General features: G+C 33.3%; 1 protein-coding gene and 3 long non-coding RNA genes across 5 annotated transcripts in view; 1 reads left to right on the top strand and 3 right to left on the bottom strand.

The window, feature by feature from the left end:
* The window catches only part of LOC125678927 (hemicentin-2-like), a 136008-nt gene that overhangs the window by 20884 nt on the left and 89937 nt on the right, over window positions 1–25187 (bottom strand). The window contains exons 11-13 of the mRNA XM_056145654.1: window positions 8642–8666; window positions 5729–5763; window positions 2723–2932 (exon numbers count right to left, since the gene is read on the bottom strand). Of these exons, the coding sequence (XP_056001629.1) occupies window positions 2723–2932; window positions 5729–5763; window positions 8642–8666 (270 nt within the window). The remainder of the gene's footprint in view (window positions 1–2722; window positions 2933–5728; window positions 5764–8641; window positions 8667–25187) is intronic.
* On the bottom strand, window positions 15072–15305 carry LOC130051323 (uncharacterized). The gene is made up of 2 exons (XR_008799789.1): window positions 15236–15305; window positions 15072–15109 (listed from the first exon to the last, which is right to left on the bottom strand). It is a non-coding gene; the product is annotated as an uncharacterized LOC130051323 (long non-coding RNA).
* On the bottom strand, window positions 22408–23825 carry LOC130051321 (uncharacterized). Its single transcript, XR_008799787.1, has 2 exons — window positions 23625–23825; window positions 22408–23220 (listed from the first exon to the last, which is right to left on the bottom strand). It is a non-coding gene; the product is annotated as an uncharacterized LOC130051321 (long non-coding RNA).
* Window positions 24215–25187, top strand: part of LOC125664702 (uncharacterized) — a 1927-nt gene continuing 954 nt past the window's right edge. The window contains exons 1-2 of one of the 2 annotated variants that reach the window (XR_008799786.1): window positions 24215–24352; window positions 24922–25187. The exon at window positions 24922–25187 is cut by the window's right edge and continues 659 nt beyond it. This is a non-coding gene — a long non-coding RNA (uncharacterized LOC125664702). The remainder of the gene's footprint in view (window positions 24353–24921) is intronic. The other variant, XR_007366033.2, reaches the window with a different exon arrangement.

Raw genomic sequence — 25187 nt, 5'->3', positions numbered from 1 at the left:
TTTAAAAAGATCTTGAACTTATTAAAAACTAATCAAATATTTTCAGAATTCTTCAATAGTTCATAACAAGTTCCTTGAACATTAAAGCTTTATTTTCACTAAAAAGAAAATGTTCTAATATGAGCTTGAATTTTACAACGCTTGTGTCCTTATTTGATACATATGTAGGAAGCATTGCAAATTACGGATGTGAAGTGTGAGGTGCTCATTTAGCTCCTGATATCGAAAATGTTCACATGGATTTTTGTAAAAGCATACTGGGTGTGAAAAGTGCTACTCCTAATGTAATGATTTATTGGGAATTGGGTAGACTACCATTGCAATGTGTGAGAATTATGAATTTTAAAATACTGGTTAAAGCTTTTATCCACCAAAAATTGTATCTTGAAATCATGTTATGACTATATGTGTGATGAAATCAGTAGTAAACAAAACTGTAAAAATTGGGTAGTACATATTAAAAGTATTTTGTCAAATGTTGGATTGACGAACCTATGGTTAAATCAATGTACTTTGAAGCCACAATACATGTTTGCAGTTGCTAAGCAATGTATTTTTGGTAATTGTAAACAAACAATACTTTCTGAAATCAACTCTTCGTCAACATGTAGAATTTATAAACATTTGATTGACCATTTTACTTTGCAATCCTTCTTAAAGGGAACGTAGGGTATAAAAAAATATTTTCACATTTCAAATACTAAATATTTAGTAATTAAGTCCACTGGTTATTTCCATTTGATTGTAATCTGTTGTGTAGAAATCGGCTATTAAATATAGCTACACATCATCTGCTGGAGGCTGCCATTTTGCAAGATAAAGTTATCGTTCTTTAAGATATTTCCCACAATCCCATCTGTTTATGACGTATACCGGGCAATTGCCTCTCAGTGAAAGCATCTGATCATGTCTGACTGCAAAGGATATCAATATGAGCCTGATTATAATGAAGAGGAATTATTAGCAGATTCAAATGAAAACACTAGTGCATTGGGATAAATTGATGAAAACGACACTCTTAATTCTTAAACTTTTAATTTTGTATTCTTTATACAGGATTGTTCATATCTTCACTTCTTCATTCTTCACTTGAACATTCCTTAGCACATATGATGGACAATGACTGGGCAATTCTATCTGTATATATTGCACAAAGTTGATTTATTCTTCAATATGGATTGAAAGTGGGATATTTTTGTCACTATTCATGTCTTCATTGAGCTGAAAATATAAAAATGAAATCAAACCATTAATTTATAACTTTAGTAATGAATTTTCATGAAAGTGCATGTACATGTATATGTATTTCACACAACAAAGAGTTTATTTTTCATAGTAGTTTTCTCTCTTTCTGATTTATTAGTACATCTGTTTACAAGAGAATCTTACAATGTGAATCTGTATACAGCACAAATCAGTTGATTATCACTACACCCCTGCAGTAATTGCCACGTAAATGTCAAGACTTGAAAGATTAACTGCACAGGGGGAATTAAAATGACCTTGGTTGTAAAACTTTGTTAATCATTTAATAGAGAAGTGCATCAAATTACCTGTTTTCCTTAGATGCTGATAGTCCAGGTTGGTCAATAGGTTCTGCATATGAGTTTTCATTGGTTTCCAAAAGAAAATGGATTAGCTGAAAAATAATGACTAATTAATTATATATACTTACTTCATATATACTATACTTTACATTTGTTTACTTGTACATTTTCAATTTCTTTAAAAACAATAGGATAATACAAAATGTGCTAGTGCTGTGATGATTTTTGAAAGTATTACATGTATCCTGCTTTTCCTTTTCCTCATCTTTTTGAGCTATTTTCTCTTATTTCTTAGGCTTGCTGCCATCAAATATTTCAGTTACTGCATCTTCTTTTTAATAGGTTTTGGTGTGTATCCCAATATCTTAACTTAAATAGATATTGATTTAACTTTGAATATTTAAAAAGCAGTGTTTACCCATCCCTTCATATTTAGCCTGTACAAAATGTTCACTGGATAAGGATAGATTAAATTAGAAAATTATTATATAAGTAAAAGTTTGTTGTAAATAAACTCTAATTATACACATTAAGAATTATTAGTATTTACTGAGTAAAAAGCAACTATAACTGGTACTTACCCTGATATCCTCTTTAAAAGACTCTTTCTCAAAATGCCGTTCAAAAACAAAAGATTCATTTCCAAGGTTATGTATCCAATTATTGCACAATGTTCCTAGTTTTGGGGGGAGATCAGGGATGCTAAAAGGTAGATACATGTATTCCTTTTCCTTTGACCACAGTGCAAAATTTCGCTTGAACTCCCAACATTTAGATCATAGATACTCTGTAACCCATTTAGTGCTAGGCACGGCAGTTGTAATGAATTGCCGCATACACGTCATCAGCCGCCATGATAAGAGATTCTCCCATTCAGCTCAGTTTTCAGTGTAAATGACAGATTAAATCTTGTTATCAGCAGCAATTATTTTTTCTATGCTAGATTTTGTTGTCTGCATGGTACTAGTTTTCACATATCAAAATTTGATTTTTGACCCTACGTTCCCTTTAAGTGTACCTATTACAGTCATTTAAGAATCATATTTTTGAAAAAGTATTATTATATCAAACCCCCTGTCTTTAAATTAATTCAACTTTTATCAACCAAAAAATGTAAAGGAATTTCATGGTTTCTCTGAATGAGAAAGAGTCTAAATAGTTTTCAGTAAAGTTACCTTTTTTGTGTTTAACTGCACCATTTGTTGCTTTGTCTTCTCCAGCTTTTTTTCCAGTTTTCTTCACTTCTGCGTAAACATTGGCATTGCTGTCACTTTCTGGAATCTTTTTATTGACCTCTGCATATACTGCTGTTTCAGACGGTCCTGGTTTATCATCATTCACTATGTCAGCTGACACATACAGGGCATTCACTTTAAGACCATCATCTAAATGAATAAAATATATCATATACATGTATCATACAGTGTATCTGAAACTTTAAGAAAGACATGATTTACAACATTGGTGATGTTTCATACACTAAATTCCCTTGACCTTGATATCTATAAAAAAATCATCATGGTTTATTGATAAAGATTAAAATTAAAGAAAAAAAATTGATCTATTTATTCTCTTATAAAATGTTTGGATATATTATTATCCACAGACAAATGGGCAAAAGACAAACTAAAAATAAATATCTATCGAGTTTCTATTTAGTATCAATAGCACTAAAGAAGAATGCTATTTAAATGTCTTACACATAAACACTATATACTAAGTTTGGTCCAACCCTGGGGTCAGAATCCCTACCCTGGTGACCATGAAATTTACAAGTTTGGTGGAGGCCTTCCTGCTCTACACCCCTATGCATTTAGTTTTTCTTACACATGATTATGAAGTTGTAGAGAAGATTTTTAACAAGAGGTCCATGGGCCAAATAACTCACCTGATGGGCCACATAACTCACCTAAGCAGCAGTTCCTAGCAATAAAAACACTGGAGCAAAACCATCATTATACAAGCAGCTTGGTTCGGAAAAAAAAACCTTTTCAAAGTTAATGGCTAAAAATTCATTACTTATTAAACTTGACTACAAATTCATCAATTACCATATGCACTAGTAGACAGATATGGCCTTTCATATTAACAAATTTCATCTAAGGATGATTTGTGCCAAGTTTGGTTTCCTATACATTCACATGTAAAACTTTGACCCTCAATTGTGGCCCCTTCCTAACACCAGGGGTCATGAATTTTGCAGGCTTCAATCTCCACTTTGTCAGGAAGCTTTCAGGTAAATTTCAGCTCTTCTGGCCCAATGGTTCTTGAGAAGATTTATAATGGATCCCATCCTGTTTTTGCATTTTTGTGATTATCTCCCCTTTGAAGGGGACATGGCCCTTCAAGAAACTTGAATCCCCTTCACCTGATGATTTGTTCCAAATTTGATTGAAATTGGCTTAGTGGTTCTACCAGAAGAAGATTTTCCTATATATCAGCATGTAAAACTTTGACCCCCATATGAGGGCCCATCCTAGCTTTGAAGGCAATGATCTGAGCAAATTTGAATCTACTCTAAATTAGGAAGCTTTCACCTAAATCTCTACTCATACGGCCTGGTGGATATTGAGAAGATTTTTAAAGATTTTCCCTATATATTCACATGTAAAATTTGATCCCCTTTTGTGGCCCCACCCTACCCCCGGGGGTCATAATTTGAACAAATTTGAATCTCCACCATATTAAAAAACTTTCATATTAATTTCAGCTTTTCTGGCCCAGTGGTTCTTGAGAAGATTTTTAAATGGCCCCGCCCTAATTTTGCATTTTTTTTAATTATCTTCCCTTTGAACAGAGCATGGCCTTTCATTTGAACAAACTTAAATTTCCATCATCCAAGTATGCTTTGTGCCAAGTTTGGTTGAAATTGGCCGTATGGTTCTGGAGAAGAAGACGAATATGTGAAAAGTTTACGCCGACGCCATCGACAGACAACGGACAAAATTTGATCACAAAAGCTCACTTGAGCCTTTGGCTTAGGTGAGCTAATAATTGGTCAATTTTTGGCAGTGTTTGCCCTGCCCCTAAGGCCCCAGCAGTGCAGGAGTCCTGAAATTTACAATTTATGTCCACTTGTTCCAAAGATGCTTCATACCAAATTTAAGAAGAATTGGAATAGTAGTTATCAAGAAAAAGTTAAAAATGTTCAATTGTTAATGCACAACGATGGACAACAACCTATTGCAATAAAAATTTATCAGACACTACAAAGCAGTGCATACGCGTGAACAGCAGCACATTTATTCTGCTGCCGTTATGTACACACTTAATTCAAAATATCCCAAATTGTAGGGGGTAACCATTGTAAATGTGGTCAAACTTTTGATATTTTAATGTGTTTACAAAAACAACCAATGTTCTTGGAAACTTATGAAATTACCACCCTATCAATATCTAATGTCATACGTTGTCCATCAACAACACTACAAATGTTATGCAACATTTACCTCACATACATTTTTCCCACTAAGAATGGCGAATTCATGAATTAATTTGTGAATTAATATATCAATATATGATATGCAAGGTGAAGATAACGAACAGTGATCAATCTCATAACTCCTACAAGCAATACAAAATAGATAGTTGGGCAAACACAGACCCCTGGTCACACCAGAGGTGGGATCAGGTGCCTAGGAGGAGTAAGCATCCCTTTTAGTTTTAGGACACAATTGATCTGTACTTTGCTGGTGCCAACTGTTTGGTTGTCACACGTGTGGAAGTGTCATACAAAGTACAGAAGTAGTGTGCAAGTAAAATCTTGAGAATTGTGAAACGCGGGTGATTCAGAATACAATATAAATGTTTCTTAATTTTTAGATTAACATACATGTACCAATGGCATTGGTAATTATCACACCAGTGTGTTATAAGCTGACTAAAATTTACTTTGTATTCATAGCATTATCAAGTCTTCCCATTAGAGTTCTCAGAGTTCTCTCCCCTTGAATATTCAGACTGTGGCACTGTTTACAAAAACTATTCTGTTGCGCCTTCTTTGGAGTTTAATTAGCATCAAAGTTTTTAATTCTATTGACTTGCATAGATTAGTGGTAATTATTCTATATAACAAAATGTTACTAAACACATGGAAATTTTACAACCTACTTAGTGTAGAATAGAAAAAAAAAGATAGTAAAATTTAAAGGCTTTTTCATGTGACCTAAAAATTGACTTACCATCTGCACTTTCATTTCCATCATCATCTCTAAACCTACAAAACAAATTTCAAAATAATCACAGATCGCATTATAATACAGTGGAGATCAGAGTTCCAAAAATATATTACTTATATTGCTTCACCTATACTACAAATGTCTTGATCATTTTAAGTTGTGCCCTTCCATATACTCTCCATTTGCCTGCATGGATACACCTTTTTAGCAGGTCAAATATCTTTTAGAAGCACAGTTCATATTCATCACTATTCAGATACATATTGCTCTAATAAACAATAAATCCAAGGGCATTTCTCTCATTGTATGCATCTCTAATTCCAGATAGATAATTTTTTAATTTGGGGAAAAATAGTTGCATGGGGCCAAATCTGGTGACATCTGTCAAAGAAAGGGTTAAGATATTGAGCAGACAATATCTTCCTATGTCTAGAGTGGATTGACCCTTGACCTTTGACCATGTGACCATCAAAATCAATAGGGGTCATCTACTCCTTAAAAATTCTTTGTTATGTAAACAACTTACAAGGCTTGTGTCATGTTTTTGTTTACATAGGTAAAAAATACAAGTAAAAGTTTCATTTAAAGCAGATTTTATTCAATTTACAAGTTAATTCTGAACATGATTAAATAGAATCTAACGTTTGATTTAGCACATCTCATTTTGTTTCAAACATGCTATTTTCTATTTAAAAATAATCTTTATGTAAACATAAACATGGCAAAGAATTGCGAGTGCTGTAAAGCAAAGTAAACAAGGGCCACATCACTCACCTGAGTTACCTTGGTCCATATCTGAAGACTTTCCATATATATTTGCATATAAAACCTTAGTCCGTACTGTGGCCCCAACCTACCCCTGGAGGCCATAATTTTTACAAACTTGAATCTGCGCTATGTCAGGAAGCTTGAACATGTAAATCTCAGCTCTTCTGGCTCATTGGTTCTTGAGAATATGATTTTTAAAGATTTTCTCTATTTATTCTCATGTAAAACTTTGATCCCCTATTGTGGCTCCAATCAACCCCCAGGGGCCATGATTTGAACAAACTTGAATCTGCACTATGTCAGGAAACTTTCATGTAAATCTCAGCTCTTCTGGCTCATTGGCTCTTGAGAAAAAGATTTTTCCTATATATTTCTATGTAAAACTTGAATCTGCACTATGTCAGGAAGCTTTCATGAAAGTTTCAGCTCCTCTGGCCTAGTGGTTCTTGAAAAGATTTTTAAATGGCCCCACCCTATTTTTGCATTTTCGTGATTATCTCCCCTTTGAAGGGGACATGGCCCTTTATTTGAACAAACTTGAAAGCCCTTTACCCAAGGGTGCTTTTGGCCAAGTTTGGTAATACCGTAATTGGCCCAGTGGTTCTTGAGAAGAAGATGAAAATGTAAAAAGTTTATGACAATGCCGACGACAGACAATGGACAAAGTTTGATCAGAAATGCTCACTTGAGACTTTGGCTCAGGTGAGCTAAAAATGGAAAAGTAAAATTTGGAAATTTTCAGCTCAAATTGTGCCCATGCCCCTTTAACATAATGCCTTACCTTCAACTGAAATAAATGAAGCTAAATTTGATACTAATTATAGCCACTAAAATGTTAGTTAATTGTAATGTTTATGAATGTCAGACATTAATGAAATGTTAAAGTGAGCTCAAGAACTTGAAATAACTTTTGTTATGCAAAAGAAATAAGTGTCAAGATATCATGATATGGTGACCATGCAGCATGTTTCACAAAGCCAATATTGCTGTGTACACATACACTAATTGTCACTTTATTTCGTCAGCAGTGTTCGAAATTAGTTTAAACAGGTCTATGCCAAAACAAGATGACATAGACCTCATCGAATTGGCATAGACCGCAACATTGAAAAAAGAAACACCCACAAATTTAAAACATTATAATTATTTACTTTTAATGGACATAGAAAGCATATTTTCTTTCCATTTCCATAATAATGTCCTCCTTTCCTCATAACATTTATCAGACGTCGACTTTTGAGATAACTCTATTCTTTTAAACCTAGAAAATCAGCATAGAGAATAAATTGGTCTATCCCAATTACAATTTCGAACATTGTACAGTCAGACCCCCCCCCCCCCCCCCTAACTGATCCATTTGCTTTATTTATAGAGAACTCTCTGTCTGTCTTGACATATCCGTGATTATTTTTAATTAACTTTTCTTTTGCAGTAAAGGACTGTTGACATACATGTATACTATGTATTTTACCCATCTTAATGCAGCAGTGTTTTGGATGGTTCTGTGTAAATTTTTCTTATTTCACTGCCATCTCCAAAGCATTGTTTTCACAGAGCACCAATAATTTACAGCATCAATTAATGGATTTGATCATTAATCATTTTATGATTATAACAAGGGGGTTGATAAATTGCACCTAATTGTATATGATTTTTTGTGATTGATCAAATGCTTTTATTTTTACAACATTGGCAATTAGAGTCTGTTAAAACTTCAATGCTTTCTCAATAAGATTAACACTATTTCCCTGAAGATATTCAATAATAAATGATTAGCGTTATTTAAAAAATTAAAATTAAATTCATGTCCTTTTTATTTATGCTATTTCTGCAAACTTTAAGATATTCTTTAAAAATTATCACAAAGTATATAAAGTCAAGATTACCACATGGTCAAGGTTTTATTGCATATATCGTACACATGAACTGCATTCTCCCCTCAATTTAGCATGCCTAAAAAGGAAGGTGCATATATTCATGCACACAAATGTGTATTATATTCAAGAAAATATGATACATGTGACCGACGTATCTGTGAATGCTATTAATTCAGCTCACAGTTAAGAATGAAAATCATGATCTGTTGCATGAGCTACATGTATATACAACTACTACATATTTTGAAAAATAATGAAAAAGTTGTCTTACCTTTGAGTTTTACTTGTTTGTTTTTCTACAACATAGAAATAGTTATATTTTTGACATTTAGTGACACAAAGAACCTGATTCACAAACCCCAAAATATGGCCCTTATATATAAAAATGAAAGTAAATGTTGAATACGAGTATTGGTGTTATAAATATGTATCAGAATCCGGGGTTTAAAAAAACATGTTAGATTTTAAAAATAGGAGCACAACTAAAGCTGTATACATACTAGAACCGGATATGGTACCGTATTTTTGTCATTTTTCACCAAAAACTGGTTATTTTGTAAAGGTTTTGCCATACTGGTTTCATCTCGCCCAAAATATTTAAAGTATTTTTATAATATACACCTTTTCAATTGACCATAAATGCAAAAATATTCTAGGGCGAGCTAGGAGCACTATTTTTTTTTCTTCTTCAAAAAACGATATTCCGGATTGCTGAAAAATATTACGGTTATAATGCGCTGGTGGTGGTAAACTTGAATTTTACAGAAAATATGGCTGGTTTAAGTATCTTATGGAGAAGGAAAGTACGTTTTTTATTTCGTGTCATGTATATGTACATGGGTCATTTTAGTTCGGTGTTTATTTTTAAAGCAAGGGAAATTCCCTCACCTAATAATAGTTTTCGGTTGCAGCTTGTTTTGCCCTTTTACTATAGATGTTCATTTTCAATACCTAGTTGTTCCCTTACCAAAATGTAAAGTTTGCTGCAAATTTGCCGCAAGTTTGCAGCAAACAAATCAGTGTGCAAGAGCTGTTTGCCAGAAGTGTGCAGCTAATGCCGCTAGCGGCATACAGTGTGCCACTAGCAGCACACAGTGTGCCACTAGTGGCACAGTGTGCCAGAAGTGCGCCACAACTTTTCCTAAATGAAACAGTGTGCCAGAAGTGCACCACAACTTTTTCTTTGGTATTCAGAATCAAAACTGTGTGCCAGAAGTGTACCACAACTTTTTCTTTGGTATTCAGAATCAAAACTGTGTGCCAGAAGTGCACCACAACTTTTTCTTTGGTATTCAGAATCGTGTGCCAGAAGTTCACAACTTTTTTCTTAAAATTTCAGAACTGAAACAGCAAGGGCACCAAAGTTCACGACTTTTCTTGAATATTTAGAATAAAAGAGCCATTTCAATATATCCATCACAACATTTTCTATAATAGAACATATATGCAACATTTCTTGTGTACCCCTTCCATCTTCTTGTCTTAATGGGAATTAGCGGTCATTTTGTCACCAAATATTGAATTCAATGAAAGTTGCCCTATAATAGTTATTATATATTAAAGTAATAATTACACTTGTATTTAATTATTTCAAACACCTTTTAACCTCTAAATGAATATGTGATTTTGGTGATTGAATATTATTGTCTTGCAAGACAGTATAATTATTCTCTAGTTACCTTTGCATGCTGTCAGCAAAATGTGTATGCTGTTTTTGTTTTTATTTGAGAAATGATTTGATTTGGGTGCAGTGAATACATCTTCCGTATATATTTCTTTACATTAAAAGCGGTTATCTAACGTAGTTTTATTAGGGTTAATTCTCTTGTTTTTGTACATAATAAAAAATAAATGTTCTTATTAGTCATCAATATGTATTTCAATATCATCGAGAGATTTTGAGAAGAAAAAAAGAAAATGGTTGTCATCACTTTCACAGCTAATGCCCCTTTAAAATAAGATGTAAGTGCACAGTTATCTGAAATTTTAATCTAATTAGAAAAAAAAGTGAAGAAAAAATATCTATATTGAAATAAATGGAGAGAGAGAGAGAGAGAGAGAGAGAGAGAGAGAGAGAGAGAGAACTTTTCTTTTCTTTATTTACATGTATATCTGAACATTGATTACAATTCAGATACTGGGTTTGTGAGTTGAAATTAATCAAATGAGAGTGGTAAAAATTCACCTTTATGTCGTATAATTTATCCAGGTACGTTATTCTGGTTTGTGGAATGCTAATTGATACTAAGTTAGAATAATCTAAGCTGTATACCAAAGTAGGTCTTCATGGGGCTTTACGGCTCTATGCATCGCAAATAGAGATCGGGTTCAATGCGTCGGGTGTGGGATTCACTCAATATTATATGCTGAGCGGGAAAGTTGATATCAACAGACGCCATGATGTTATACCGGTAAACATCTTGAACATGAATCGAGAACAGGAGTTGATGCAGATATTCTGAGGAGAATCTTCCAATCATTGAGTAAGTGATTTACTGTGTATCTTATAGTTATAAACTCTGTAATATATTGTTCAAAACGAAACTGACCATCGCTCATTGTATGTTGTTGCGTCAAATCTTATGTCAGTGTTTGTTTATAAATTTACATTCTTCATTCAATTCTTTGAAATTATGTGGAATTTATTTTTTTTTTTAAATTTCCTTTGTATGAGAATAGATTAGACTCCTTCTAGTTGCATTATCGTAGCCATCGCGGATTTTTTTTTCTTATACATTTGGACAGGACCATATAGGCACTTAAAAAAAATGGAGAGAGAGGGGAAAAGGCCGAAAAACAAACAAATAATTAGGCCTATTTCCGTAATAATTATGCTATTTTTTGTTTACTTTCTACTCGGGTTATATTTGCAAAACTGAATAGTTTATTCAGTAAATGATGTTGATGAATGGTTGATTATTTTTTTTATTCAAATGCTTATGATTTGAACCCAGATGTCCAGTTAGAAAAGTTAAACTGCATTATGATCAGGGATGTGACCTCCAGAATCTCAATTTTGTCACTCCATCAATGCATATACGTTATTAAAATGGATTGAAGATCTTGTCTTGACAATGAAGTTAATTTGTACGTAAAGTCTGGTCAGCATGGTATTAACAGTTGTACATCAAATATTGCATTTATTAGCCCAATGGGCTATAACGCAACATTGATTATTTCTCGGCTTTGAAAATCGGTGGCCCCAGGTGTCGGGCGACGGTAATTACATGTACACACCCCTGAATGATTCCTCCTATGTTAGACGCCTTGCAAACTTGTATATAGGACGGCCAATGGTATCTCGTAATTATTTACAATTTTATATCTTCTTCAGAATATATTTCATGATAGTCGTGAAGATACAGAAGTTGTGATGGTGTGTTGATAGGCTGTCTTCAACTTGCCATATCTGAGAGTTCCAATATGCAGGCCTGGATTAATGTGTATAAATCACTAATGAAGTTACTTAGTGTTATTTAGTTTAAAAAAAAGAATGACATTTCAATTTATACACACTTGCCAAGTGAATCTGATGAGACTGCTACATGTATTTGTGAGTAAAGGCACTCTGTCTTAACCGAAAAACTATTTACAGTTTATCACAACAAATGGATGGGACAGTAGAGTTGTTGCGAACAATATGTGATTGTGATGACCAAGTACTGAACAAGTGGAAGATTAGAAGAAGGTCCAGAATTCAATCATGTTTTTGATTCTAAGGTGCAGACAGCATGGAGATAGTCCTATTATTCTCCCATTCATCTATGATGGAGAAACTTGTGTAAATGTTTACAGTGTTCTCCCTAATAAGGGCCCACAAGTCTGTATTAATTTATCAGAATATAAAGTCCTTCACAGTACTGACTTTAAAATTCATGTAGATTGTCTCCAGATTTTTCTGAGGAAAAGTGCATAGTTTACATGTGTGAATTTTGAATATATTTCATTCTTGTCTGCAAATGTTGCTGAAACCTGTTATTGATGCACAATGCACATAGTCATGTTATACAAATGATAGACCTCCTTTTTAATTACATGTCCTTAAGATCATGTCAACTCCTTTGTCTTAATTGTATATACAATTCTAGCCTTTATAGCATCATTTGTATATCACTTGCTAGTTTAATAAGGATTTTATTTTTTAAAAACTTTCATTTGACATGATTGATCTAAAACGGCCAAAATTCACAAATCTATTTAAATCACAACCTGACCTTAGGCCAGAAAAGTGCCACAGTGGGTTGATATTTTTCTCTTTGATCTTGAAAGAAATTCTTTATGCAGCAGTTTCCAAATAAAATGTACTCTCATGGCCAGGGTGGGACTTCACCGAGAACTTTTTAACATTGCACAATGCAATATTTGTGGATTAGAAGCTGTTGCAGTTTCTTTAAGTTTTCTCTCACATCTTGTTAAAATTATATTTTATATTTTTGGTCGGGTTGCACAATGTGCAAACAGTTTATAAAATGCTGAATGACTGGTGGGCAAGCGACAATAGCGTTCCTGTAATAGTACCTACTTTGTGTAATCAACTCCTTTCACACCTCTCACTTGATGTTCCTCAAACTTTGTACAGTTGTTAGGGATACATCGAAGATGTGCATGTACCTTTTTGAAAGTGATCAGACATTTTTTGAAAAATTTACATGTAGTTAAACTTCGTCATTTTTTAAGCATTTCTTTAATCGACAGTATCTATTTGTGTAATCAACTCCTCGTATACCTCTAATTTGACATTCCTCAAACTGTGTACAGTTGTTATGAATACATTGAAGATGTGCATATGTGTTTTTGAAAGTGATCAGACATTTAAAAAAAAAAATGTACATGTAGTTGAACTTTAGTCATTTTAAAGCATTTCTTGAATAGATGGTAACTATTTTGTGTAATCAAATCCTCATGCACCTCTAACTTGACATTCCTTAAACTTTGTACAGTTGTTATGAACACATTGAAGATGTGCATGTGTCTTTTTAAAAATGATTAGACTTTTTTTTTTTAAATTACGTGTAGTTGAACTTGTTATTTTTTATGCATTTCTTGAATAGATGGTACCTATTTTGTGTGATCAACTCGTGCACATCTAAATTGATATTCCTCAAACTTTGTACAGTAGTTATGGACACATTGAAGATGTGCATGTGTCTTTATGAAAGTGATCAGACTTTTTTCAAAAAAATTACATTTAGTTGAACTTTGTCATTTTTTAAAGGATTTCCTGAATAGTTGGTACCTATTTTTTGTAATCAACTCCTCTTACAGCATTTATTTGACATTCTTCAGACCTTGAACAGCTGTTATGGAAGCATTGTAAATGTGCATGTGTCTTTTCAGAAGTGATCAGGCATTCTTTGAAAAATTTACATGTGCATGGTGAAGTTGAACTTTTTTAAGCATGGTACTTTATGTAACCAACTCAGCTTTTACTTAACATTTTCCAAACCCTGTACATTATAGATGTTATAAAAACATTGAAGATTTACATGTAACATTTTAAAAATGCTTCTCTTTTTTTCTTCTTCTTTTTTTTGTTGAAAAATTCTACCTTTGTCATTTTTCCAGTATGTTTCTACTGTTGTTCCTATGATAGATAACATATTTTACAAGAACCTGGTCATTTCTGTTTTTGAATCTCTCTTTTTTTTAATTAGTATTTTTGAATATGTTAATTACTTGATATGTCATTGTTCTAGAAATTATATTAATTGAATTATTATTGTGTTTTTGTTTTGTAATATGACAGTTTATATAGGATCCCTTAATTTCGAGCAGACAGTGCCAGAAGTGTGCCGCAAACTGTGTGCCAGAAGTGTGCAGCAAGAGCGTGCCGCAAGTTTGCCGCAAACTGTGTGCCAGAGGAAAAATTTGCATACGAAAAGTATACTTGCGGCAAATATGCCGCACACTGTGTGCCAGAAGTGTGCAGCAAGTGTGTGCCGCAAGTTTGCTGCAAACTGTGTGCCAGAGGAAAAATTTGCATACGAAAAGTATACTTGCGGCAAATATGCCGCACACTGTGCCAGAAGTGTGCAGCAAGTGTGTGCCGCAACTGTGCCACAAGAAAAATTTGCATACGAAAAGTATACTTGCGGCAAATGTGCCGCAACTAGTTGCGGCAAACTTGCCGCAAATGCGCTGCAAATTTGCAGCAACTGTGTGCCAGAGGGCTTATATTTTGGTAAGGGTTTTCATCTTTTAAAGTCGTTCACAATACATCTTCATTGCATCGTTGCTTAAAAACTGTGTACAATTTTGGTAGTTTTACATTATTATCATAAACATTATCATTGAACGAAACGACAGTTACCAAAACTGTTAGGCCTAGTGACTGAAATGAACATGGCGCGGCGTCTTCTTTCACTTTGGGATATCGGAAAATATTCAGGCTTCATGCAAGTATTCTTGTATGGTACTGATATCATATCGAGTAATTTTTGCTTTATTTATTTTACAAAATTGTTACTATGCAGCTTTAGACTGTCAACATTCGAAATAACTGTTTTATTTAACCTAACTTAACGTACATTGGGAGCAACCCTTACAGAAATGAGATGTACCCGAAAGGTACCTAAAATGTATCTGTAAGGTACCCGAAGCAACTTTTTCCCTGAAAAAGGTACCCAAAAAGTACCCGCAAAAAACTTAGCCATTTTTCGACAGTACCCGGAACGTACCCGACTATTGTAAAAAGTACCCAAAATGTACCCAGATTAAAAATTGAAAAGTTAAAATGTACCTGAAATGTACCCAACAGAAAAATATAAATGTTCAAATGTACCCGAATTGTACCCAGGGTATCAATTAAAGAAGTTAAAATGTATTCGATATGTACCCACTTTAAAGTTACTAAGTTGAAATGTACCCGAAATGTACCCAACAAAAAATATTAATGTTGAAATGTTTACCAGATATGTACCCTGGGTAAATTAAAAAGTTAAATTGTACCCGTAATGTACCAACTTTAAATGTGACTATTGAAAATGTACCCGAAATGTACCCATTTAAATAAACCTTGTAATTTCACAACAGATACAAATAATATGAAAATAAACATTAAACAATTTCACAACTGATTTTGAAATAAGAAAGCTTTTATAGTCAATTGTACCAGCATTATGTACCCAACTTCAATCTGGCATGTTTTTTTTTTATTGATGTATGTATGTTGTAGACATTTTTTGTTTAAAAAATATATATATATATATATATGAAATAGTGCAAATCCTGTTGATGTTAATGAATTTTAATTTATCTATAAAAAGGTTTTTTTTGTTCTGCCATTAAGGTAGCTATAGTATTAAAGAAAATCTGAAGGATTACATGAAGGGATCCATCCCTAAACCTCTAAATGGAAAGCTATTTTCCATTTTTAAAAACATAACAATCAAAAATAAATAATTGTAGAGACCTAGTAGTAAGATACTCTTTTGAACTTGATAATGCTACATGATTGTTAGTCTGCAGCAATTTCATAAGAAAAAATTATATATATGTGTGTGTGTGGTAAACAATCTGTATATATCATAATACATACATATATAGATCTATCTGTATATGATTTTTATTTTTTTTTTATTTATTTATTTGGGGGGTGTGTGGTTTTTTTTTTAATATTGATATACACTGTATGTCAAAAGATGTCCCTGCAGAAGGAAACTATTGAAGATCATCATATTATTTTTATAAACTAGTTAACTTATTAATTAATTAACCAATCAATTCAGAGCGGGTCTTCACAGTACTTGGCTCTAACAACTGTAAATTGAGATCGGGTTCCTGATAAAAAGCATCGGGTGTGCAACTCCGAGTTCCCGCGCTTAGTAAGCATGCAGACGCCATGTTTATGATGTTGTGACATACCGTAAACTTTATGAACAGACAAAGAATAGCCTTCAACAGGGACCCGAGGGATTTTGTGGTGTTATCCTGAAGAGACTCCCAACCATTAAGTAAGTGATTTACACACTAGTGTATTTTGTAGATTCTTTGACTTCATGCCAGTCATGATCACTGATAATCCGAAATTCCTCCGATTCTTATCCCTTTCACATTTGTGTCTGATGATCTTCACTGCACATAACATATAGAGAAAGCAAGGGTAACAGTCAGAGGTATCTTGAATTATGTAACTTATGTGTCTTTTGTAAAGTAGGACAATGGAATTCGCTAACTAGTCTAAATGCGTCTATTGTCGGACACTTTTAAAAGACGATTTTCATTTTCTACCCGGCACTTGATAACCCGCGATTTGCATCAACTAGATATATACTCGCTAGACACAGCAATGCTATTTCATTTGTAACACCTCATAGTTTAACCACTCTTATTATGTACAAAGCAGGTCAAACTGAAATAACTTAAGTAACGTCGGCATTATGTTAAAATCAGCTCGATCCGCTCCTTTATTTTTATGTTGTCGCAATACGAGGAGCGGATCGAGGAGCTGGTTTTAATCAGATTGGTCCGAAGGAACAGTAAGAGTTATCAATTGACAAGTAAAAATTTAATTTGATAGCACAAGTGACCAGTGATTAGAAATATTTATTTATTGTCCTGTAATTTGGTTATTGGAAGGTCTTTGGTATCCTTTGATTATTTACAATTTCATTTCTCTTTCAGAATATAATTCATGATAGATACAGAATTTATATGGTGTGACCACTGACCAGACTCAGGTTTTAATATGCCATTCTGAGAATTACACTATGCAGACCAAAATGAGTTTACTCTGAATGACACTTCAGTTCATGCACATTTTAGGTAAGTCCAATGAGACTACTAGGCCTATATGTATAGTGGATGGGAAGTCCATGACCCTGGTATGTCTTAAATTTGTCTGACAGCAAGTCAAATTGGGATGACTAATTCCACTATCAGTTTCAAATCACTGATTTAATTTGAACAGATCATACAAACTGTTTCTATTAATTTTAAATAGATATATAACATGCCCACAAAATAATTGCATTATTTTTTTTTTTAGAATGTACGTCATCAATGTTCTCCCAAAGGAAAGTGAGCAAAAACTTATCCAGAGAATCTACAGCACATTTTTGTGAAACTTTTTAAAATGCACAGGTAATATTGCTGTTAAAATATTTTGTATCCTATGATCTGTAATAAAATATAAGTGGCATATTGATATAACTTTAACTTAGTTATAACTTTTCAACTAAAATGGGTAGGGATTTTATGTTTGCCATTTTTATACTTTGTGACAAGAAAATATTTTTTAATATATATACAAACTGTACATATAAGTACCTCATTAATGACCTTTAGACCCACTAAGGCTTTCTGATGGTACCAAATTTAATCTTCTGACCTTGACATGAATTTTGACCTACTTGTCTTGAAAACCGTTAAGTTTGGGGGCATCCATGGTTCACATTCATGTCTTGTTGCTGTTCAGACTATGAAAAGATGTTGCTGTTAAGAATGATTATCTAGCACAACCATTTAATGCAAAGTTAGATAAGTTAAAATATTTTCATTGCAATCTTGGTATTGTATTGCACGTGTTAATCATTTATGATGAAAATGTTTTTTTTAAATTTCTTTCATTTATGCACTTATTTACATGTATTTGTTAGATTTTAATCGAATTAATAATAAAGGAACAATATCTAAGAAAATATAAGTATATTTAATTTAGAAAGTTAAAAGAGACGAAACGGGTGTAAAATAAAGATAATTTAAAGCGTCAAGTCAACTGAATTAAAGACAAAGAAAAGTGCAGTAAACTACATTCGTATTGTGATTTGGTTTTATTATATTTCATTAAATGGGTTTTTTTTTTTTGCAGGAAAAATAGGATTACGAAGAAGAGAAGCTTTGTCATAATTTTTTATAGTATGAATTAAATGTAATTTCTCATATATTAAGATTCTTCATTTTTTCAGGACACATGGTTGGTAATATTCATAAAAACTAGCAGAACTCCAGTACATTTGAAGTGTTAGTCAAGCATACTTTAGGAGAGGCAAGCAAAGTCTGGAAAATGCCATAAATGGTACCTGAAAAGGGCCTAAAATGGCACCCAGAGTGTACTTAAAATGGTACTTATGCTGTACCCGGAATGTACCCAAAACGTACCTAAAATGGCACCGGGTTTGTACCTAAAATTGTACCCGTAAAGTACCTATAATGTACCTAAAATGTACCCAGTTTGTACCTAAAAACTGTCTAAATTGGTAACCAGATTTTACCAATAATGTACCTAATTAGTACCTATAATAGTAGCAGAATTGTACCAGAAAAGTTTCTGAAATGGTACCTGGATTGTACCTGAAAAGTACCTAAAATGTACCTGGGTTGTATCAACAATGTACCCATAATGTACCCTGAAAATGTATCAAAGAAATGTACCCAAAAAGTACCCCAAAATGGGAACAACAATGTTGACAAAATTGTACCTAAAAGGTACCCCAAAAATTAAAACCTTAAAAAGTTGTACGGGAAAGAAAATGTACCCGAAAAAGTACCCGCCTTCAGCTAAAAATATTTTTAAAGTCCGGTTCCAAAAAGGGTAGACTTTTAGGTACCCTTTAGGTACATTCTGGGTATCTTTTGGGTACTTTCCGGGTACTTTTTAGTGTACCCGAAGCATACCCAAAGTGTGTACCCAAAAATATTGTACCCAGAAGGTACCCTAAAAATTGATACTTGGAAAGTTGGAAATAATAAGGTACCCAAAAGGTACCCCGGAAAATTTTAACTTAGACAGTTGCATGGGAAAGAACAATGTACCCGAAAAAGTACCCGTCTGCAGCTAGAAATATTTTCAAAGTCCGGTTCCAAAAAGGGTATACTTTTAGGTACACTTTAGGTACATTACAGGTACCTTTTGGGTACACTTCGGGTACTTTTAGGTGTACCTAAAGTGTACCCGTAAAGTACCCAAAGTGTACCCAAATTGTACCTGTAATGTATCCAAAATGTACCCAAAAGTGTACCCAACAAAGGTACCTAAAATGTACCTTTTTTCTGTAAGGGAAGTCCTTCTTTGATTTACAGTACATCCAAGTTTCGGGCTGAATATTAGCATGGCCTGGTCAGGCAAAAAGGAATTCAAAATAACAGATTTAAACTACAATATGACTTACCATAGCATGCAGCATTGTCGCCAGTTAAATCCGACACAGTAAATTATGTAAGCAATTCATAGATAGCGATCCACATGTTATCGATGAGACAATTGACGTCATCTGTTGTAAGACATTCATGAGACGCATTTTATGCTTCGATAGGCGGATCAAGTAACCCCCATATGAAAATACTCGATATACCATTTTTTTTGTTTTTGTTTTATTTCACATATGATATCATTGTACATGTCAAGAGTTTTTTATTTTCTATTTTTATGTAACTTTACTTGTAAACAGACAGTACAGTATTTATAAATTGTGCATGTTTAATTCCGTTGATTTTCAATTTCATGGCCTAGTTCGAAGGCCTATCAACGTATCAGTGTTCCATTGTCCAATGTCAAATTAGAAAAGGAAAAGTAGTGTCGTCTTGGTTGTCAAGGAGGTGTGTCCCCATGCCAAGTTACATTTATACAATATAAACAAATATTTTTTTCAGCGTGCTCAACAAATCAAATTGCGTGATACAAGTAAAATTAAATTATGACAGACGGACTGAATGCTATATTATATATGTTTTGCCAATTAATAAACTGGACATGTGTTGTTTCAATAAATATATCTTAATTTAATAATCCAGCCTACATTAGCAACAGGAAATTGGCTTAAATTGTCCAATCTTCAAAACCTTAAATTGTGTACATGTATATACACTCAAACTGTCCCAATCCCCCTCCCAAATTCAATTTCTTTATAAGTGTGCAGTGGATAGATCGCCACATGGACCCATCCAAGTCTACTGTAAGGATGTTTTAAAATATCGGTTTCAAATGCAATTAGTTCACACATAAAAATATATAGACAACATTATTTGACGATTTGCATTTTAGTTGCTTCTATTCATACACGCTATACAACAGTACTGAATCTATAACTGAGAGAGAGAGAGAGAGAGAGAGAGAGAGAGAGAGAGAGAGAGCACCAGTAATTGTATACAGGTACGGGGAGTTTAATCAAATCTTAAATGTACAATATTATTCTTATTAATTAACCATTCCACTTCATTCTGATATATTTAATTTCCCTTTTTTCCATGTTAAATTATTCAGCTGGCGCGAGTTAGGACCCCCCCCCTCCCTTTTTTAAACCGATGTTACTTGCCTAGCTATTTAAAGCCCTCTCAGTCAAAAATTAAATAAATATATAATCTATATTACTACAACTTCATTGGATTTACTAGACTTTTTTTACCACCGTAATACATGTTTATGCAAGCGGACAATCTAGGCATTTTAAAAAAAAAATTCCATCTTCGATAGCAAAATGTGTTCAGTCCACGAAGAGCAGAATGGACCCAAAACCCATGGCAAGCGAAGATGATTTTTACCTCCGTTTTCGGGTGTTATAACTGACCAAAAAAAAAATAGTATGTCCCATACCGAAATGAGTTATAACTAAGTTATAACTAAAGTATAACTTAATTATACCTAGGCCTTGAGGTACAAAAAAGTTATAACTAAAAAGTAACTTTTCTGGACTTAACCATTTTCATGTATAACTAAAGTGTAACTTTTTGAACTTTGTCATTTTCATGTATAACTAAAATGTAACTTTTCTGGACTGTGTCATTTTCATGTATAACTAAAGTGTAACTTTTTGAACTTTGTCATTTTCATGTATAACTAAAATGTAACTTTTCTGGACTTAGCCATTTTCAAGCATATCCAATATTTATGTACCAGTTTTGGGACTTTGTCATTTGAGGGTGGGGGTTACCAATACTTTTTGACACTTTCATAGTAATTAACTGAATGTTAAAGACCTATCTCATGACCCTTTGGTCTGTGAAAATGTAGGTGGAGCCCAATCTAAACAGATGTTATTTACCTGGAGTGGCCAGGGTCTACCAAGGTGTTAATTGCTATATCCCATGACACTCTAAGAAATACAGACAAAACATGGTAGAAATCTACCTGTCCATGCTGTCTTGATATACACAGGACCTGTCTCAGGGACCTCTGCAGAGTTTCTGTGGTCATAGTGTTTGAATAATGGTTGTATTCCTACATGTAAGGGTAGATGACACACATTCTACACCCACCCCCTCTCTCTCAGACATTGACTCAATGAATAATTTCTGTTATAAATATAGAGGTATAAAAAATTCATGACATAAATTATTTCAATAAGTTATAAGTTTTAGAAATTATTGTGCAAATTATTGTTTGATTTCTGATTGTGTAATTTATAATACATGTATATAAAGGGGGGAAAAATACTATTGAAATTCCAGTGTTCAGAGGTCTTTTTAAAAACAATTGAATTACAAGAAAATAGCAGTTGTGGACAGGTCAATGCTATCAAAACTCTGGTATACTGGGCTTCCTCAAGATCTAAAGAATGCCTGTAGATACTGGCTGTTATTGTTATCAAAACACCTCTCTGGGGTAGCTGGAGACCAGTGTCTGCAGATGTCCCTCCACCTGAGATCTATTGTTAAATGTTTGATTGACAGGCAGTTTACAATTTTGGGGCATTATCTTAAAATTGGGTCTTTAACTGGATTGACTTCTGTAAATTTTTAGTGATTATTCACTTTCAAACACTTCAGTGAACTGTGTCATTTCTTATTTTGTCACAAAAAAGCTAGTCAGAGGGAAATTTCAATGTTGAATTTTTAAATCTTTTTCTTTTGGGGGGATGATTAGAAATTGCATGGAAAAATTACAAAATCCAGGATCCTTACTTATAGAATAATAAATGCATTGTACGATCAATAAAACATTCTATATATTATATTTTTAATGAACTTTATACGCTGATACAACCCGTGAGAATTCAAAACACCATGTATGATGATTGTTGATCAATTACCACTAGGTGCTATTTATGGAGAATGGCAGGTCAAATTGTTTAATTGAAACGAATAATGAACTGAACACATGTATGAGATATGTCACAGTATTTATTAAAAATAAGTCCATATGGACTTCTGTTCCATGTTAAAAGAGACACTATTCATCAATTTAGGTATGCATAGTCTATCAAAATCAAATTAAGGCATATATATAAAAACGTCTTTTCCAAAAAAGTATCAAAAAATATTTCTATATTCAAATCTCATTGGTAAATGTGACACAAAACAAGGTATGACTGTTAAATGATGTCTCTGTTCTGGACATTGAACATGTTCATGTTATATTCCTGTTCAATCCTGTTAGGAACTGTGAAAACAAAACAAAGTTTTTCATTTGTAGTCATGTCCTGTTACTTTAACAAAAGTTTCTAATCTCCCAATGAACGTTTCCTTGAATCGAATTATTTTGTTGTCTCAACCTGTTCGTCCACAAGTAGTCTTTTGAAGAAAACCACATGGACCTACTCTCCAGCTAAGGTCAAAAGGACTGCCTGTTCCTCAGATTTCAAAGGTCTTTTACATAGGCTCCAATAACAGCAACCCTGTCTGTTCCCTTTCACTGCTGTCAAACTTCAGAGCTTGGGACAACGTCAGTAGCTGCTGATGAACACAAACCGCAAATGCTATTTGGGTTTCAATATGTTGGATGCCATGGAAAAAGCATCTCAATTATCCATTACAATCCTCAAAATAGAAACAAGATGAGCACCAAAGTGGTCCAAGATGCTCAACTTTTTCTGTCAGGTGTAGGATCATATATCAAACTCTTTGTCTCATTCTGAATCTCCGTCAACATATATGATATGGTAAGAAAGCAGGTTCTTCAGCAACATCTTGAAGCAACTAAAAACAAAACAAATATTGTAAAAGTACATAAATAGCACAAATGTTTCTATATAATGTTCGGTGCAACATGTCATTTGATAGGCTATTATATATATCGATCATATAACCTATATCTATAAATCACAATGTGACTGATGACGTAAAAAAGAAATAAGTAAATAAATCTGCTTGACATTGCATTTAAACATTTTACAATTTGAAGTCATTTCTGAGGGGAAATAAAAATTCACAAATAAAATGTAATAAATAAAATAATGGCTACATGCCGGGCTTGTAACTTACGATTATGAATATTGGATAATTTACAAGCATCAGAATATAATGCATAAAACGAAATCTAGGAACTTGTTACCTTTCAACTACATCAACAGTTACGGTACACAATCGTAACGAAAACTAACCTGGTTAAATGATTTCTCATGAAAGGCATCGATAATCATAATGGTGACAGGGCCAGCAGTTTCACACGCCACAGTTCGATTGTCGAAATTTTCTGATGAAATGTTGTCTTTTCCTTGTTGCATTCGCCAAAGGGATACTTTGAGTGTTGGATTAGACTTATCGGCATGGCAAACCTGGTAGCTACCACGTTTGTGAGGGTACATAGCTTCGGAGCAGTGACGAGTGTTTCGCTTTTATTTCAATCTTTGTTTTTAAAATGGCGCCTTCTTCGTTTACATCCGGAATAACCGGAAGTGTGCGAATCGGGTATTTACGTAAAAATAAAAATACGTTTGATTGTTCCTGATCAATTTCAGCAAAACTGATGAATAACTAAAAAAAATCTCACGTATATACTTTACGATTTTTAATCATTTGAAGTCATAAAGGTTTTGAATTCCTTGATTCCGGTATTTCCTCTAATCGCTGATTGGTCAAATCGGCTCCGCTCTCCATTTTCAAACAAGATAGCGTCGGTTCAAGAAGGTGAAAGTTGAAAGGTTCTATTATTACTTTGTTCAACGAACCATGTATGCCCTTATGGAGTGGATAGAGGAAGAAAAGGTCAGCATCATAACCATATCACGCATCAAAGATCCAAGAAAGGAGTTTTGCCAGTATAAAGTTGGGGATTTGGTGAAAGCCAGCTGCCATGGCTTTTCTGGCGTGCATCCCGCCAAGATCTTAGGTAGGCCTTTTCAAGCAAGTTTCTGTTTACAATATTTACACAAATTTTGTCAGAATGTATTAAGTTTATTTTAACTTGAGGATAATTAAAACTGCAGTTGGACTATACAGTCCTACATATTAGCCCTTCTTGATTCCCTCCATTTTGTTGACAAAATACATATTCTTATGTGGACAAACATTTTTAAATAATAAAAGTACGATTATGAAAATTTACATGATTTAGAAATAAGAAAATGTGTTTATAATAGTATAGAATTTCCCTTCCCTAATACTGAAAAAAATATTTATATCTTTAAGAAAATATTTGCTTGCCCTCAAGGCCTCTCCCGACTAGGGATAAAAAGGGTCGAGTAGGAAAGTAGGGAGAAAATTCTTTTTTATTCACATGAAGTTAAAAAAGCTATAAATTAGATAAGAAAATTTCGGAATGAGTAATAAAAAAAATTTTAACTGGAGGTTAAAAAAGTTTTTGAGTCTTTTTTTTTTTAATTTTTAATAATAATAATAAAGCTTTGAAATAAATGGATTGTGATTTTCTTTTATCTTGGCTTCTTTTTCTTATTCTAGATGATGGAGCTGATGCCTGGTAGTGGGATCTACATTTATCCCAAAGATATACAAGCTTTATATAAACCAAAAAAACAAAAACAACAAGTGGAACTTTTCAGGAGGGGGAACCTAACTGGTGCAAATGAAAAGACCATTTTAAACACTATTCTTGGTAAGAGATTATAATCTAATTAATAAATTCTTTATATAACACTAATAACAAATTGTTTAACTTCGAATAAGAATAATCAGTCGCCCACATTTCTTTCAATTTGTGAAGATGT

The sequence above is a fragment of the Ostrea edulis genome, chromosome 1, assembly GCF_947568905.1.
Source record: "Ostrea edulis chromosome 1, xbOstEdul1.1, whole genome shotgun sequence".
NCBI classification, from domain to species: Eukaryota; Metazoa; Mollusca; class Bivalvia; order Ostreida; family Ostreidae; genus Ostrea; species Ostrea edulis.
Note: the sequence above shows the minus strand (reverse complement) of the source record. Positions and strands in the feature narration are given on the sequence as shown.